General features: G+C 47.9%; 1 protein-coding gene across 1 annotated transcript in view; it reads left to right on the top strand.

Annotated features, from left to right (window-relative positions):
• Positions 1 to 16,468, top strand: part of LOC116953357 (bactericidal permeability-increasing protein-like) — a 116,828-nt gene that overhangs the window by 19,905 nt on the left and 80,455 nt on the right. Inside the window, exon 2 of the mRNA XM_032973497.2 lies at positions 9,317 to 9,562. Coding sequence (XP_032829388.2) covers positions 9,382 to 9,562 — 181 coding nt within the window. The 5' untranslated portion in view covers positions 9,317 to 9,381. The remainder of the gene's footprint in view (positions 1 to 9,316; positions 9,563 to 16,468) is intronic.

Raw genomic sequence — 16,468 nt, forward strand, 5'->3', positions numbered from 1 at the left:
CAAGCGCCATATGCACAACCGGTACGGCACAAGAGGGGGAGTGGGGGTGGCGATGTTCACGACACACGCCGCCCCATTTGAGGCCGAGTCGACCTAGGCGTGGGGGGGGGGTGGCTGGAGACCCGGACCACGCGGCACTGCCGCCCCCACGTGACAGACCAACGACCGCTCCGCGTTGGCCCCGCGCGCGTCTCCCCGACTCGGACGCCGCGGCGGGGCCGCGTGGCCGCGAGATCTCGGTGCCGTTTTGGCCAAATTTCATTTCGTGCGCCCATTGCTCCCTCGGGCGGCAAGTGACAGGAACATTGTTTTAAGTGACAATTTTTGTTTAATATATAATGAGGGAACATTGTGTCTCGAGCCAGTGGTCCCGACCATATGCCCGCTTGCGCGTTTGGGTATGTGTGTATGTGTGTCCGTGTGTCTGTGTGTTTGGGTATGTGTGTGTGTGTGTCCGTCCGTGTGTCTGTGTGTTTGGGTATGTGTGTGTGTTCGTGTGTCTGCGTGTTTGGGTATGTGTGTGTGTGTCCATGTGTCTGTGTGTTTGGGTATGTGTGTGTGTCTGTCCGTGTGTCTGCGTGTTTGGGTGTGTGTGTGTCCGTCCATGTGTCTGTGTGTTTGGGTATGTGTGTGTGTGTCAGTGTGTCTGTGTATTTGGGTATGTGTGTGTGTCTGTCCGTGTGTCTGCGTGTTTGGGTATGTGTGTGTGTGTGTCTGTCCGTGTGTCTGCGTGTTTGGGTATGTGTGTGTGTCTGTCCGTGTGTCTGCGTTTTTGGGTATGTGTGTGTGTCCGTGTGTCTGTGTGTTTGGGTATGTGTGTGTGTCTGTCCGTGTGTCTGCGTGTTTGGGTATGTGTGTATGTATGTCCGTGTGTCTGTGTGTTTGGGAATGTGTGTGTCTGCCCGTGTGTCTGCGAGTTTGGGTATGTGTGTGTCTGTCCGTGTGTCTGCGTGTTTGGGTATGTGTGTGTGTCTGTCCGTGTGTCTGTGTGTTTGGGTATGTGTGTGTCTGTCCGTGTGTCTGCGTGTTTGGGTATGTGTGTGTCTGTCCGTGTGTCTGCGTGTTTGGGTATGTGTGTGTGTCTGTCCGTGTGTCTGTGTGTTTGGGTATGTGTGTGTCTGTCCGTGTGTCTGTGTGTTTGGGTATGTGTGTGTCTGTCCGTGTGTCTGCGTGTTTGGGTATGTGTGAGTGTGTGTCTACCCGTGTGTCTGTGTTTAGGTATGTGTGTGTCTGTCCGTGTGTCTGCGTGTTTGTGTATGTGTGTGTCTGTGTGTTTGGGTATGTGTGTGTCTGCCCGTGTGTCTGCGAGTTTGGGTATGTGTGTGTGTCTGTCCGTGTGTCTGCGTGTTTGGGTATGTGTGTGTCTGTCCGTGTGTCTGCGTGTTTGGGTATGTGTGTGTGTCTGTCCGTGTGTCTGTGTGTTTGGGTATGTGTGTGTCTGTCCGTGTGTCTGCGTGTTTGGGTATGTGTGTGTCTGTCCGTGTGTCTGCGCGTTTGGGTATGTGTGTGTGTCTGTCCGTGTGTCTGTGTGTTTGGGTATGTGTGTGTGTGTGTCTGTCCGTGTGTCTGCCCGTGTGTCTGTGATGGCTTTCGCAGGTGCTCGCTCACAGCATTTTCCCCGACAGTCCGTTAAGGCGATACGGGTGATCTCTGCCTTTGCTGTCGTGTCTGTATGGGGAGCGGTGGTTAGTGGCTAGCGCTACGCTGCGCTACAAACCCAGTGACACGAGTTCAGTTACCGCTCACGGCCTACACCAGTGACGACTATCTGAACCGGTCCTGGGCCTCCCTTAGGTCGACTCAGCCTCAATTAAGTACCTGGTGCGGTGTGTAGTAAACATCGCCACGAGAGGACTGAGGAGACCGCGAGTGATGTTGGGTTGGCCATCCACCCCCTGGTGTGCAGTGCGCCGACCTTCACACGTGCTACTCGCTGACAGTACTTGCCCCAACAGTCTGTTAAAGCTATACGCGGAATCTTTGTTGTGTCCGTTCAAGAACACACACGGGTTTACAATAATAATAACACGACAACAATAACACCACAATAACAATACAAGAATAATACAATATTCATAATACAACAATAATAAAAATACGACAATAATCCGACAATAATACAGCAATAATACCACGGCCTATGTCAGTCAGCTGCTGGGATTTTTTAAATGTTTCGTTTCAAATTGGCAAAAGTGAAAAACAAAATTCGCGAAGATCTGAGTTATCTCTTTGTTACGTAGATCGAAAAAAAAATCAAAATAATAATTATGTTTTCCATCTACGTGGCTTTACCGAAAAGACCCAAAGAATATGAATTTCTGCAGTCGCGAAAGCTTTGAGTCGAGATTCATCTCTTTGTTGTCGCAACGACATCGGGTGTCCAGCCTGAGACCAGCAGCTTCGCCGGGTGCGTGAACTCGACGTGGCCTCACACACGTGGCGTGCCTCGTCCCAAAACATCAGCATCGCTGGCAGGACATGTGAGCTACAATCTCTATTCTGTCCAGCCCCTTCCCCCAAAGAAATGAAACTTGCTTCTCGTCCATCGCCCATGCGGCTTGCAGGCCCTTGTGATCCAGCAGAGCTTGGTTGTAGCGAGATGACCGGTTGTATTTATTTTTTTAAGATGACCGGTTGTTATTGTTTATTGTTTAAACAGCTGCTGCTGCTGCTGGCCAGTATAGGCCTGGATAGTCAACAGGTCGAGAGGCTGAGTAGGTGATTACCATCTATGTATATGAACCTTTTGGCGGGACCCCGGGGTCCCGAATAAACGGAAGTAAAAAAAGCAAATAATGTATTTATTTTTCTTCTTTGGTTCTTTCGGTAAAGTCACGTAGAATGAGAATAAAATAATAAATTGATAAAATAAAATAACACAATAATATTCTCACGACGTTTCGGCCACAACACAAGCGGCCTTCATCAGGTGAAGGGAGCGAGACTGTCTGGTAGGACAGCGCTGGAGTGAGAGAGCCACGTTCAGATCACGGCTTTTAAGCTGTGTGAGAGGAACAAAGAGCCTTGACGAAGGAATTAGCATAAAATTTAGCATTGAAAAGGCTGAATGATTAACTTGTGACTGGTCACAGAAATAGCTATGTTAAAAGTTAAAGCATACACATCCGCAGAGGCACCCATTGTTAAAAGGAATTAGCATAGAATTTAGCATTGAAATAGCTAAATTAAGGCATTCGCTTGTAACTGCTACAGAAATAGTTACGTTGAAGTCAGAGCATACACATTCAACGTAACTATTTCTGTAGCAGTTACAAGCGAATGCCTTAATTTAGCTATTTCAATGCTAAATTCTATGCTAATTCCTTTTAACAATGGGTGCCTCTGCGGATGTGTATGCTTTAACTTTTAACATAGCTATTTCTGTGACCAGTCACAAGTTAATCATTCAGCCTTTTCAATGCTAAATTTTATGCTAATTCCTTCGTCAAGGCTCTTTGTTCCTCTCACACAGCTTAAAAGCCGTGATCTGAACGTGGCTCTCTCACTCCAGCGCTGTCCTACTGACAGTCTCGTCCCTTCACCTGATGAAGGCCGCTTGTGTTGTGGCCGAAACGTCGTGATTTTTTGTTAATTTTTTTTGTTATTTTATTTTCACCTACGTGACATTACCCAATAGAACCAAAGAGTATGCTCTCACGTCTTCATTATTATTTGTGACCTACCAATGTCTGCAGCCAGGATCAATCGATGACAATCCTATTGCCTGCAGATATTTAACAGATGCGTTGCACCGTCAATTCCTCCTGTTTGATAATGATTCTCTTGTCCGTATGCATCTGTGCAGATAGGTTTTGCGGTTAAGCCATAGTCCCCACATACCGCTCGTATCAATGCGGATAAGAGGAGCGGTGACCCACTACTCTGTAGAGTAACATTGTTATACACGCTTGTTACAATATGAATAGCGCATTGAAAACGCGTACCATTTGATGTACTGTTTACAAAGTGTGTTTACAAATCCACACTGAGAAACACGATGATTGACGGAGGGGTGTAAATTATTTTACGATAGTGTATTTAAATAGAGGTACTGCCGGTAAGTAGTTTTCAGTTTTAAAGGCATTAACAGGACAACACTTGCCACCATCATTTAAACCCATTGGTGAAAAAGAGCAAAGTTATTGTTCACATTATTATATGTTTACATTATAATATATTGTTTACATTATAATATAATATCATGTTTATACAAGAGTTGGGGGCTCATGGCACCCCGGATAAAGTTCATATGTGGAGGCACATTCAATGAATCGGCTTCTGTTTGTCTGATTTAGGTTTGGCTGAAACCCAGATTCAAACCGAGTTCTTGGGCTCACACTCTGAGTCACGGCTCAGCTCAGCTCTAGCTCCGGTGAGACTCCGCTCAAAGCTGTGCAGGGTCCCAGCCATGGTCCAGGATCCCTGTGATCCGAGCCTGAACGCAGCCACGGCTGCTGAGCCGCTCACTCAACGCGTCTTTGCAAGCAGCTGAACGGCTCAACCCTGAGCCGAGACACCGCTGAGCCGCTCACTCAACGCGTCTTTTGGAAGCAGCCGAACGGCTTAAACTTGAGCCCAGTTGTGTTGGAAGGCGAGTCACCGCTGAGCCGCTCACTCAACGCGTCATTAGAAGCAGCTGAACGGCTCAACTTTGAGCCGAGCCTGAGCCGAGCCACTGCTAAGCTGCTCACTCAACACGTCTTTGGAAGCAGCTGAACGGTTCAAGGCTGAGCCGAGCCATGTTAGAAGCCGAGCCACCGCTAAGCTGCTCACTAAACGCGTCTTGTGCAAGCAGTTGAACGGCTAAAACCTGAGTCGAGACACCGCTGAGCCGCTCATTCAATGCGTCTTTTGGAAGCAGCTGAACGGCTCAAGGCTGAGCAGAGCCGTTTTAGAAGCCGAGTCACCGCTGAGTCGCGACTCAACTGAGCCACTTTCAAATATAGTTTTTTTTAAATAAAGCCCAGTAAACAGGCAGTGATATCCATGAGAACGCGGACACGCACGGCGTGCTCGGAGCACCACGACTCAGCCGTGCTCTGCTCATAATAATAACCACTCTGTCTCTTTGTATCTCCAAGATCTTAAGATTTTTTTTTCTGTAATAAAGTTCACGACTTAAATAATAGGAGTTTCTTTATAAAAAAAATTGGGGGGAGGGGGGGGTATTTGTGTGTAATGCGGTACGGCATTGATGGATGACTAAGCTGAAATATAACCCCGCGAGCGAAGAGAACGCTGCAGAGTGAACGCAAACGCCTCCCGTAAGGCCCGTCTCGTGGATAAAGGGCCTCCTGTGTGAGTGTGGCAGCGAATAGCATCGCGTCATCGTACTGGGAGCGTAGTCACGACCCTCAGCAGTGAAGGGTAATACCTGCACCAGTCCTGCCAGGCCCTTATTGAGCGACGTGGTGAAGTATGGTCAAACAACCCCTTCCCCATAAACCGAGGACTGTATCCTTTGAGTGGGTTGACAACGCGGCTAGACGTCGGGACGGGATGTCAACGACCTCGCCTCGTACGATACCTGGCCACAAATGGTGACTCGACAAAGTGGAGTATCATGTAGAAATGCATAGCGGCAAAATTATCTAACGTTTCGGGCAATGACCCTTCTTCCTGGCACGCGATATTCCACAACGTGGGGTCCCTTGTCCGATTCGCCGAGTCGTGGTGTGGACAGGAAGTGCGGATGTCGTAGAGTCGAACCAAGCCAGGGAAAGGAGAATCAGACACGGTGGCTAGGAGATGTTAACTTCCTCGCCTGGTATGCAGGAAGTCGTGGGTTCGATCTCGACCCTGACGCCTGCTGCTGCTGCTGTATATTTGGAGTTTGCGTGTCTCTCTCTCTCTCTCTCTGCCCGTGGTGGTCGTGGGTTTTTCTCCGGCTCCTCCGGGGATTTTTTTCCCCCTCCTACATTGAGCATCGACGTTACACGACCAGGGTATTTGGCTGCTCGAGATCTCCACGTGCTGATGGGGATGACGACGAGCCACCTCGTTGTGCTCTCATTTGCGACAGCCAGAGTCGATTCTTACAGAGAGCTCGATCGCATCTCAGTGGAGCCTGACCCGGTGAAATAGAAAGTTCAGAGCAGGGGGCGTAGCTCCCAATATCAATTGGGGGGGGGGGGGGGCTATGCGAGATCCGACTGGGGCCCCCCTTCTTTCTCCCGACTCACTTTTAACTGAAACAGCTAACGGATATGTTTAACACCGGATAGAATAATACGTTAGGCTAAAACTATATATATTATTTTATTTGAACCGCACATTGGGTATAGAGGAAGACAGTCTCGCAGCGACAGTGTTAACAAACGAAAACTCAATTTAAGGGTACAATACATACAAATAAATTATCAATGCCTCTTGCTTTCGTGCCGGCTCCATCGGTTTCGGATATCCTCCAGACAGTCTCGTCCTTTCACCTGATGAAGGCCGCTTGTGTTGTGGCCGAAACGTCGTGATTTTTTGTTATTTTATTTTCACCTACGTGACTTTACCCAATAGAACCAACGAGTATGGATCCTAGCAGTCACGCAAGCTTTAAATCTAGAAATTTCTACTGCTCGATTGTCATGGCGATATCCAGACGCGTTAATGGGGCCTGGTCCATGATAGACCGCAGGTGATTTTTTTTAATGAAAAAATATTAAAAAAAAACATTTAAGGTGTTTATCTTTTCATTCTGGCCCCGCTTGTGACCGACTGGACCCCTATTGGCCGCACAACGCAGCCACAACCCCCCCCCCCGCTCCCTACAGCTGCGCCCGTGCAAATCGCCAGGGACAATACCTGCACCAGTCCTGCTGCCCCCCCTATCGATCGGCGCGGTGAAGTATGGTCAAGCAACACCCCGTCCCCCTCTTTCTCAACCCACCCCTGTATCGTGGCTAGGAGATGTTAACTACCTCGCCTCGTACGCAGGAGGTCGTGGGTTCGATCACGACCCTGACGCCGAGCTGTATATTTGTAATGTGCGTTTGTTTCTCTCTCCCCATGGTGGTCTGGGGGATTTTTCTCCGGGTCCTCCGGTTTTTCCCTCCTCCGTTGAGAATCAACATCAGGCGTTTGGAGTATTTGGCTGCTTTACATTTGCACGTGATGAGCCCACTTCGTTGAGCTATCATTAGTGAAATAATAGCTATGAAGAAGCTCAGTGGACCTTACCTGGTTAAAAAATATCCACGTGATAAGCTATCTTGTTGGGCGATCATTTGCGACGAGGTCGCTTCTGAAAAATAGCGACGTCGCTCTGTGGGGCCTTAGCGGGTAAAATAAAATGAAAATCGTTCATAGTAGTTATGAGTGTTGTACCAGAGTCCAGACCGTCATTGTTGTTGCCATCTCTGCCCGAGGGCACTCAGCTCACAAGCTGAAAGATTCCACTTCAGTTCGGGGTCCGGTGTTTAACTCAGCCCATAATCACCATACACCCGTGGTTGATTCACTGAGCACCGCGTGGTGTGGGAAGTCTACGGCGGCCCTGCTAATGAATGTCCAGCGCTGTCATGGGAACGTGGAAATTAATGAATGACGATTGCTTATTAATGCTCATATGATAGGGAGACAGTGGAGACACGCTTTATTGACAGGGAGACACTGGAGACACGCTTTAGTGACAGGGAGACACTGGAGACACGCTTTAGTGACAGGGAGACACTGGAGACACGCTTTAGTGACAGGGAGACACTGGAGACACGCTTTATTGACAGGGAGACACTGGAGACACGCTTTAGTGACAGGGAGACACTGGAGACACGCTTTAGTGACAGGGAGACACTGGAGACACGCTTTAGTGACAGGGAGACACTGGAGACACGCTTTAGTGACAGGGAGACACTGGAGACACGATCTAGTGACAGGGAGACACTGGAGACACGCTTTAGTGACAGGGAGACACTGGAGACACGCTTTAGTGACAAGGAGACAGTGACAGGGAGACAGTGGAGACACGCTTTAGTGACAGGGAGACACTGGAGACACGATCTAGTGACAGGGAGACAGTGACAGGGAGACAGTGGAGACACGCTTTAGTGACAGGGAGACACTGGAGACACGATCTAGTGACAGGGAGACACTGGAGACACGCTTTAGTGACAGGGAGACAGTGACAGGGAGACACTGGAGACACGCTTTAGTGACAGGGAGTCACTGGAGACACGATCTAGTGACAGGGAGACACTGGAGACACGCTTTAGTGACAGGGAGACACTGGAGACACGCTTTAGTGACAGGGAGACAGTGACAGGGAGACAGTGGAGACACGCTTTAGTGACAGGGAGACACTGGAGACACGATCTAGTGACAGGGAGACACTGGAAACACGATCTAGTGACAGGGAGACAGTGGAGACACGCTTTAGTGACAGGGAGACAGTGACAGGGAGACACGATCTAGTGACAGGGAGACAGTGGAGACACGATCTAGTGACAGGGAGACACTGGAGACACGATCTAGTGACAGGGAGACACTGGAGACACGATCTAGTGACAGGGAGACACTGGAGACACGATCTAGTGACAGGGAGACACTGGAGACACGCTTTAGTGACAGGGAGACACTGGAGACACGCTTTAGTGACAGGGAGACAGTGGAGACACGCTTTAGTGACAGGGAGACAGTGGAGACACGCTTTAGTGACAGGGAGTCAGTGGAGACACGCTTTAGTGACAGGGAGACAGTGGAGACACGCTTTAGTGACAGGGAGTCAGTGGAGACACGCTTTAGTGACAGGGAGACACTGGAGACACGCTCTAGTGACAGGGAGACAGTGGAGACACGCTTTAGTGACAGGGAGACACTGGAGACACGCTTTAGTGACAGGGAGACACTGGAGACACGCTTTAGTGACAGGGAGACACTGGAGACACGATCTAGTGACAGGGAGACACTGACCATACACACGGATACCGTATTCCCACAGACAACAAGACGAAGTTGTTTTATTTAACAAAGTAAAAGTTGAACACGCGTCTTATAATGCGGTCTCTGTGCGGTGTGTAATAGACCGGACCTGTACTTGAATAACCTTATTGACACCGGGCATCTTATTTTCCGGAGCGTCTTATAATCGAAAGAATGCGGTAACATTCCAGCACACGCAGACACGCGCGCGCACACACTGCCAAAAAACAAGACCCGGCATTTTCCAGGACGTCTTATCTGGATGGTCAGCTCTCCAAAGCTGCGTTGAAGTGATAATAGAGACCGCTACCATCCCCCAATGTCTCCCACGGACTCGCCCATCTCTCTCCACTCTCTAACTCCCCCCTCCCCCCATCTCCTGCCACCTCCCCCTTGCACCACACTAAAGGATTCGCCACTGCAACATTAAAGCCACAGAGACCGTGGAATACGGACTCGGGTTTGCTGCCGCTGATGAAGCTGACGCTGCTCGTGACTACTGCGATGGCACTGCAGAAGATGACCGTGCTGCTGACGACGACGACGATGATGATGATGCTGCTGATGGCGAGCAGCTTTGACGAAGCTGCAGCCGATGGGACCAGCAGTAGCCCAGGCCTGGAGGTTCACATCACTCCGCAGGGACTCCAATACGGTGGGTCCGGTCGGCTTCGCTCACACCGCACGGTCCAGCGGTCGCTTGCGTGAAGCCAAGGTGGCTTGATGACCTCCGGGGGCCACGGTGGCGAGATAATAAAGACCTCGCCTGGTGTCCAGAAGGTCGTGGGGTCGATGCCGACCCTGACGCCTGCTGCTGTATTTGGGGGTTTAGTCTCTCGCACACTGTGGTGGTCACGTGGAGTTTTTTTAACCCCTTCACATTGAGAAGCAATGTGCGTTTTGTTATTCTTGGTTCTTTCGGTAAAGTCGCGTAGAATGGAAATAAAATAATAAAAATGAAACATACTAAAATAAAATTCATAAGGCGATATATAGTATCGTAATTGTATAGTGAATATACAGCAGTGTGGTATATAGTAGGGTTGATAGACTAAGACATAGTGTAATTTCGATTTAAAGCTTTCGTGACTGCAATGATTCATCTTCTTTGGTTCTTTCGGTAAAGTCACGTAGAATGAGAATAAAATAATAAATTGATAAAATAAAATAACACAATAATATTCTCACGACGTTTCGGCCACAACACAAGCGGCCTTCATCAGGTGAAGGGGGCGAGACTGTCTGGTAGGACAGCGCTGGAGTGAGAGAGCCACGTTCAGATCACGGCTTTTAAGCTGTGTGAGAGGAACAAAGAGCCTTGACAAAGGAATTAGCATAAAATTTAGCATTGAAATGGCTGAATGATTAGCTTGTGACTGGTCACAGAAATAGCTATGTTAAAAGTTAAAGCATACACATCCGCAGAGGCACCCATTGTTGAAAGGAATTAGCATAGAATTTAGCATTGAAATAGCTAAGTTAAGGCATACACATCCGCAGAGACACCCCTTGACAATGGGATTAGCATAGAATTTAGCATTGAAATGGCTGAGTGATTCGCTTGTAACTGCTACAGAAATAGTTACGTTGAAGTCAGAGCATACACATTCACCGAGGCACTTAGTACAAATCAAACAGGAGAATTTAGCATTGAAATAACTAGGCGAATTTAGCATTGAAATAACTGGGTGATTTGCTAGTGACTGGTCACAGAAATGACTACACATCTGAGCTATTCACAGTACTATATAGTGAACCAATAAAAACTAAAATATAAATTACCTTCATGTTATCAATAAACTCTATATTCTCCAATCAGCTAAGCTACCAACCATAAGTCGTTATATATCACAATGCTATATGGCGAAAAAATGGGTGGATTCTTACCCTCAAATTTCCGTACCACGGATAGCTACGGGCCCCGTTCAGACGGACGAGTTCGTCCATGGTCGGAACAGAGGAGGGGGAGAGAGACAGCTGCGAAGCCCTAGTATACTCCATGTTGTAAACCATACCATTAACCGTGGTGTGAGAGGTATTAAGAGGCAATGCTGGCGAAAGAGCTGCGGTCTGAAGGTCATCGTAAAATTACAATTAATTAAGAACAGAAATGATTTAACACATCTTTCCAGTGGTTACTAAGCCTGAATCCATCTTCTCGGTTGAAATTGTCTCTGTGCTTGTATATGTGAATGGCCTCATGAACGAATCTCTCATGGTAGCCAGTTGGTTTGCAAAGAACCTCCGTCTTGGAGAAGTCAATGTCATGTGAGCCCACTGAATTGTAACAGTGATCTGCCACGGCAGAGGAGTTCGTCTTACCGTGTTTCAAGTCTGCTTTATGTTCGCGGATGCGGTCCGAGATATGTCTTTTGGTTTCTCCAATGTAGCTACTACCACAGAGGCACTTTAGTTTGTAAACGCCCGGGTACTGTATGTCTGGAAGAGCATCTTTTACAGATGGAACTAAATCACGGATTTTGTGTACTGTGTTGAATCGGACCTGGATCTTGTGTTTATTCAGGATTTTGGAGATCTTTTTAGTGACCCCTGCAATGTAGGGTAAGGTGATGGTTTTGAGTGGCTCCACAAGAGGATCCTGCCTCATCAAGACTCTATACCATAGAGCCCAATGCATTTCCGACCAGGAACACATTACCAGTGAACTCAAGCACGTACACCAGGCTCTCAGGGCTAATGGCTACTCCGACTACACAATCCGCAAAGCCATCACTCCAGTCATGAAGAAGGATCCTCTTGTGGAGCCACTCAAAACCATCACCTTACCCTACATTGCAGGGGTCACTAAAAAGATCTCCAAAATCCTGAATAAACACAAGATCCAGGTCCGATTCAACACAGTACACAAAATCCGTGATTTAGTTCCATCTGTAAAAGATGCTCTTCCAGACATACAGTACCCGGGCGTTTACAAACTAAAGTGCCTCTGTGGTAGTAGCTACATTGGAGAAACCGAAAGACATATCTTGGACCGCATCCGCGAACATAAAGCAGACTTGAAACACGGTAAGACGAACTCCTCTGCCGTGGCAGATCACTGTTACAATTCAGTGGGCTCACATGACATTGACTTCTCCAAGACGGAGGTTCTTTGCAAACCAACTGGCTACCATGAGAGATTCGTTAATGAGGCCATTCACATATACAAGCACAGAGACAATTTCAACCGAGAAGATGGATTCAGGCTTAGTAACCACTGGAAAGATGTGTTAAATCATTTCTGTTCTTAATTAATTGTAATTTTACGATGACCTTCAGACCGCAGCTCTTTCGCCAGCATTGCCTCTTAATACCTCTCACACCACGGTTAATGGTATGGTTTACAACATGGAGTATACTAGGGCTTCGCAGCTGTCTCTCTCCCCCTCCTCTGTTCCGACCATGGACGAACTCGTCCGTCTGAACGGGGCCCGTAGCTATCCGTGGTACGGAAATTTGAGGGTAAGAATCCACCCATTTTTTCGCCATATAGCATTGTGATATATAACGACTTATGGTTGGTAGCTTAGCTGATTGGAGAATATAGAGTTTATTGATAACATGAAGGTAATTTATATTTTAGTTTTTATTGGTTCACTATATAGTACTGTGAATAGCTCAGATGTGTAGTCATTTCTGTGACCAGTCACTAGCAAATCACCCAGTTATTTCAATGCTAAATTCGCCTAGTTATTTCAATGCTAAATTCTCCTGTTTGATTTGTACTAAGTGCCTCAGTGAATGTGTATGCTCTGACTTCAACGTAACTATTTCTGTAGCAGTTACAAGCGAATCACTCAGCCATTTCAATGCTAAATTCTATGCTAATCCCATTGTCAAGGGGTGCCTCTGCGGATGTGTATGCCTTAACTTAGCTATTTCAATGCTAAATTCTATGCTAATTCCTTTTAACAATGGGTACCTCTGCGGATGTGTATGCTTTAACTTTTAACATAGCTATTTCTGTGACCAGTCACAAGCTAATCATTCAGCCATTTCAATGCTAAATTTTATGCTAATTCCTTTGTCAAGGCTCTTTGTTCCTCTCACACAGCTTAAAAGCCGTGATCTGAACGTGGCTCTCTCACTCCAGCGCTGTCCTACCAGACAGTCTCGCCCCCTTCACCTGATGAAGGCCGCTTGTGTTGTGGCCGAAACGTCGTGAGAATATTATTGTGTTATTTTATTTTATCAATTTATTATTTTATTCTCATTCTACGTGACTTTACCGAAAGAACCAAAGAAGACATAGTGTAATGTTACAAGTCTAATACTTTACAGTCTAAAGTATAGGGTAGTGTATAGTAACGCATTGTATAATTCAAAGGTGGAATTTTGTCTATGGATATGATATTACAGCACGTAGTTTAGATTGGAAGGTATAATATTGTATTGTATAGTAGTACAGTTTATAGCAGAGTAACAACGCAACACAGGACAGAGCAGAGCACCTTGGCCCAGCCGCCACCCTCCTCCGATCCGGTGGTGGTGCTGGGTGACACGCTCATTCATATGTTAATTCCGCCCACACAGCTTAAAAGACGCGACCCATGCTTAACAATGTTCACTCAAGCGCCGTCTTCTGGGCAGTCCTGTTCATTCACCCGAAGAAGGCTACTTGTGTTGTGGCCGAAACGTCGTGAGAATTTTATTTTATTATGTTTTATTTTTGTTATTTTATTTCCATTCTACGTGACTTTACCGAAAGAACCAAGAAGTTGAATCCCTGCAGTCACGAAAGCTTTAAATCGAAATGTGCGTTTTGTATCGTTTGTGGACAGGACGCTATATAGCTCAATGGGCTTTCCCTGCTAAAGCAAACCAATGTTTCGTTTAATAGTTTTTAGTTTAAGATGCACAGCAGAGAGAGAAGGGCAAACGCGCTGGGTAGGAAGCGGAGGAAGAGGGGGAGAAGGAACGACCGGACCCAGATGTCTGAGATGATAAGAGGGTGATGATGATAAGGTGATGATGAGTGGGTGATGATGATGAGAGGGTGATGATGATGATGATAGGGGATGGAAGAGGGGGAGAAGAGAGAAGGAAAGAGCGAGTGGGAGTGAGACGCACAAAGGAGGCGTGGAGGGCTCGAGGTGGCTTGGATTTAGCGATGTGGACCGTGACATCGGCACGCACGTTTAATGCACCTCCGATTACCACGGTTGGCTAAGTACGGTGCGAAAGAAGTTCAACATACATACCCACATATACGTACATTGCACCCGCTGTGTTAGCCAGAGGCATGGACACCTGCCAACTACCTTGCCTGGTATACAGGAGGTCGTGGGCTCGATCCCCACTCTTCACGCCTGCTGCTGCTGTATATTTGGAGTTTGCGTCTTTCTCTCTCCCCGTGGTCGCGTGGATTTTTCTCTGGGTCCTCCGGGTTTTCCCTCCACATTTAGAAACATTCAATTAGATAATTTTGATGATATACTTTTCCACGGGATAAGCAACTTCGTTGAGCCCTCATTTGTGGCCAGGTCGCTTCTGAAATCGAGCTACATAGATCAGCGGGGTCTTACCTGCTAACATTAAAACGTTATATTGTTCTCAAAAGCCAATGGGCTGATGGTCTCACTATTTGTGTTTGTGACGAGTTGAGGAATCGTTGGCTCTGTGCAGAGGAAACCAAAAGGACAGCTGACACGTCAGCGCTCGACTCGCAACCCTCGTGGAGTATAATCCGCTTGTTTTAACGTAACAATGGAATGCCAAGACGACAAGAATTGTCAGGGGGTTGTCGTTGTCGTTATATTTGATCGCATTTAAGGAAATATTCTGGCGAAATCATTACCCGAATAGGAGCAGGCGCTTGAAAAGTTAGAGCGGTTTTTTTTTTATTATCCGCGTGAGTCTCCTGTGCATGACTCCCACCTAGTCAGTGTCGCTGTCAATTATTAATATGACTGTAGAGTCTACCTGGGGTGTGAGTGGACTAGTGGCCATGGGAGGTAATGACAGGGGAGTCAGCCTACACTGCGAAGGGACTAGTGGCCACGGTAGGTTAATGACAGGGGAGTCAGCCTACAGTGCGAAGGGACGAGTGGCCATGGTAGGTTAATGACAGGGGAGTCAGCCTATAATGCGAAGGGACTCGTGGCCACGGGAGGTTAATAACAGGGGAGTCAGCTGTGAGTACGAAGGGACTAGTGGCCACGGGAGGTTAATGACAGGGGAGTCAGCCTACAGTGCGAAGGGACTCGTGGCCACGGGAGGTTAATAACAGGAGAGTCAGCCTATAGTGCGAAGGGACTAGTGGCCACGGGAGGTTAATAACAGGGGAGTCAGCCTACAGTGCGAAGGGACGAGTGGCCACGGGAGGTTAATGACAGGGGAGTCAGCCTACAGTGCGAAGGGACGAGTGGCCACGGGAGGTTAATGACAGGGGTGTCAGCTGTGAGTACGAAGGGACTGGTGGCTGCGGGAATGATCGAGAAGGGAGCCTGGTCAGGTGACGGAAGAGGACAGTAGAGTCTGCCGGTGCAGCGAGCGTCCAGAGTCATCAAGAAAGTTCGGGAAGAGGGGCGTGGCCTCGGTCCGCATATAAGGGGGAGATGTGCGGGACACTCGGGGCTGTTGCAGTGGGGTCTCCGCCTGGTCACGTGTCTTCAATAAAGAAACCATCTCAAGAAAAGTGTGTCTAGTTGTCCTAACATTATGGAATAAAATCCGAACGTCTTCCGCCGTTACACTCCAATGATTATTTTTACACGGAGAAATCCCGTGTAGCCAGTTACCCAGCTATATAGTTTCGGTGGCACTGGCCAACATCAGCCCACTTTCTGCAGAGTTTACTGTTGGTGTTCGAAGGAGCGTAGTCAGCAGCCAGCCAGGCAGCTCCAGGCATAGGTAATGCTTCAGAGTAGGATCACGTGGAGACAGAACAAGAGTTATGCATGCTTCGTGTTTACCAATGATTTATCATCATCAGCTGCATCATTCATCATCAGCCTACAGGGTGGCTACATTGACAGGGGATTTGTCAACAAAACGGGGCTTAACGCACGCGGCGAGGAGGCCAATTCCTTCGAGCGCTCCCAAGTAGGAATTTCAAATTTCTTTTGGCCAGAAGCAGCCAAAACCCCACAGCAGGCGAGCCGACATCGAACACGAAAGGGGCCCTCGCAGTGGCATCAGCAGTGGCCGAGATCCGGTCGGTGTTGCCGGTCCGGTAAAGAGCAGGGTTCGAGTGTGATATCCGCACGTGTCTCTAGCCCAGTGGTTCTTCTTGACCTGGAGTTGCGAGATGCCCTTTCTAGGGGGTGCGAGACATGGCCAGATTTTCTTTTTTTAAGGTCAAGCATCGAATACACAAATTAAGCACGGGCACGTAACTACACCTTACTATATTTCCTCAAACCCTGTGTAGTTATTAACAGGGTACAATTGTTGTGCGATTGAGAACCAAAGTGGTGCAAGAATCACAGCTCTCATACCCGGTTAGTGCGAGCCACGGAGCTGCTCGTGGTCCACGCTGAACTGCGTCCGCTGCACAAACCATGGCAGCAGTAGATGCGGAATAGCCGATGCACAAATGTAAATGTAAAATCTGTCCAGT

Source organism: Petromyzon marinus, chromosome 51 (assembly GCF_048934315.1).
Source record: "Petromyzon marinus isolate PM22_M1 ecotype Great Lakes invasive population chromosome 51, UKy_Petmar_22M1.pri1.0, whole genome shotgun sequence".
Lineage (NCBI taxonomy): Eukaryota > Metazoa > Chordata > Hyperoartia > Petromyzontiformes > Petromyzontidae > Petromyzon > Petromyzon marinus.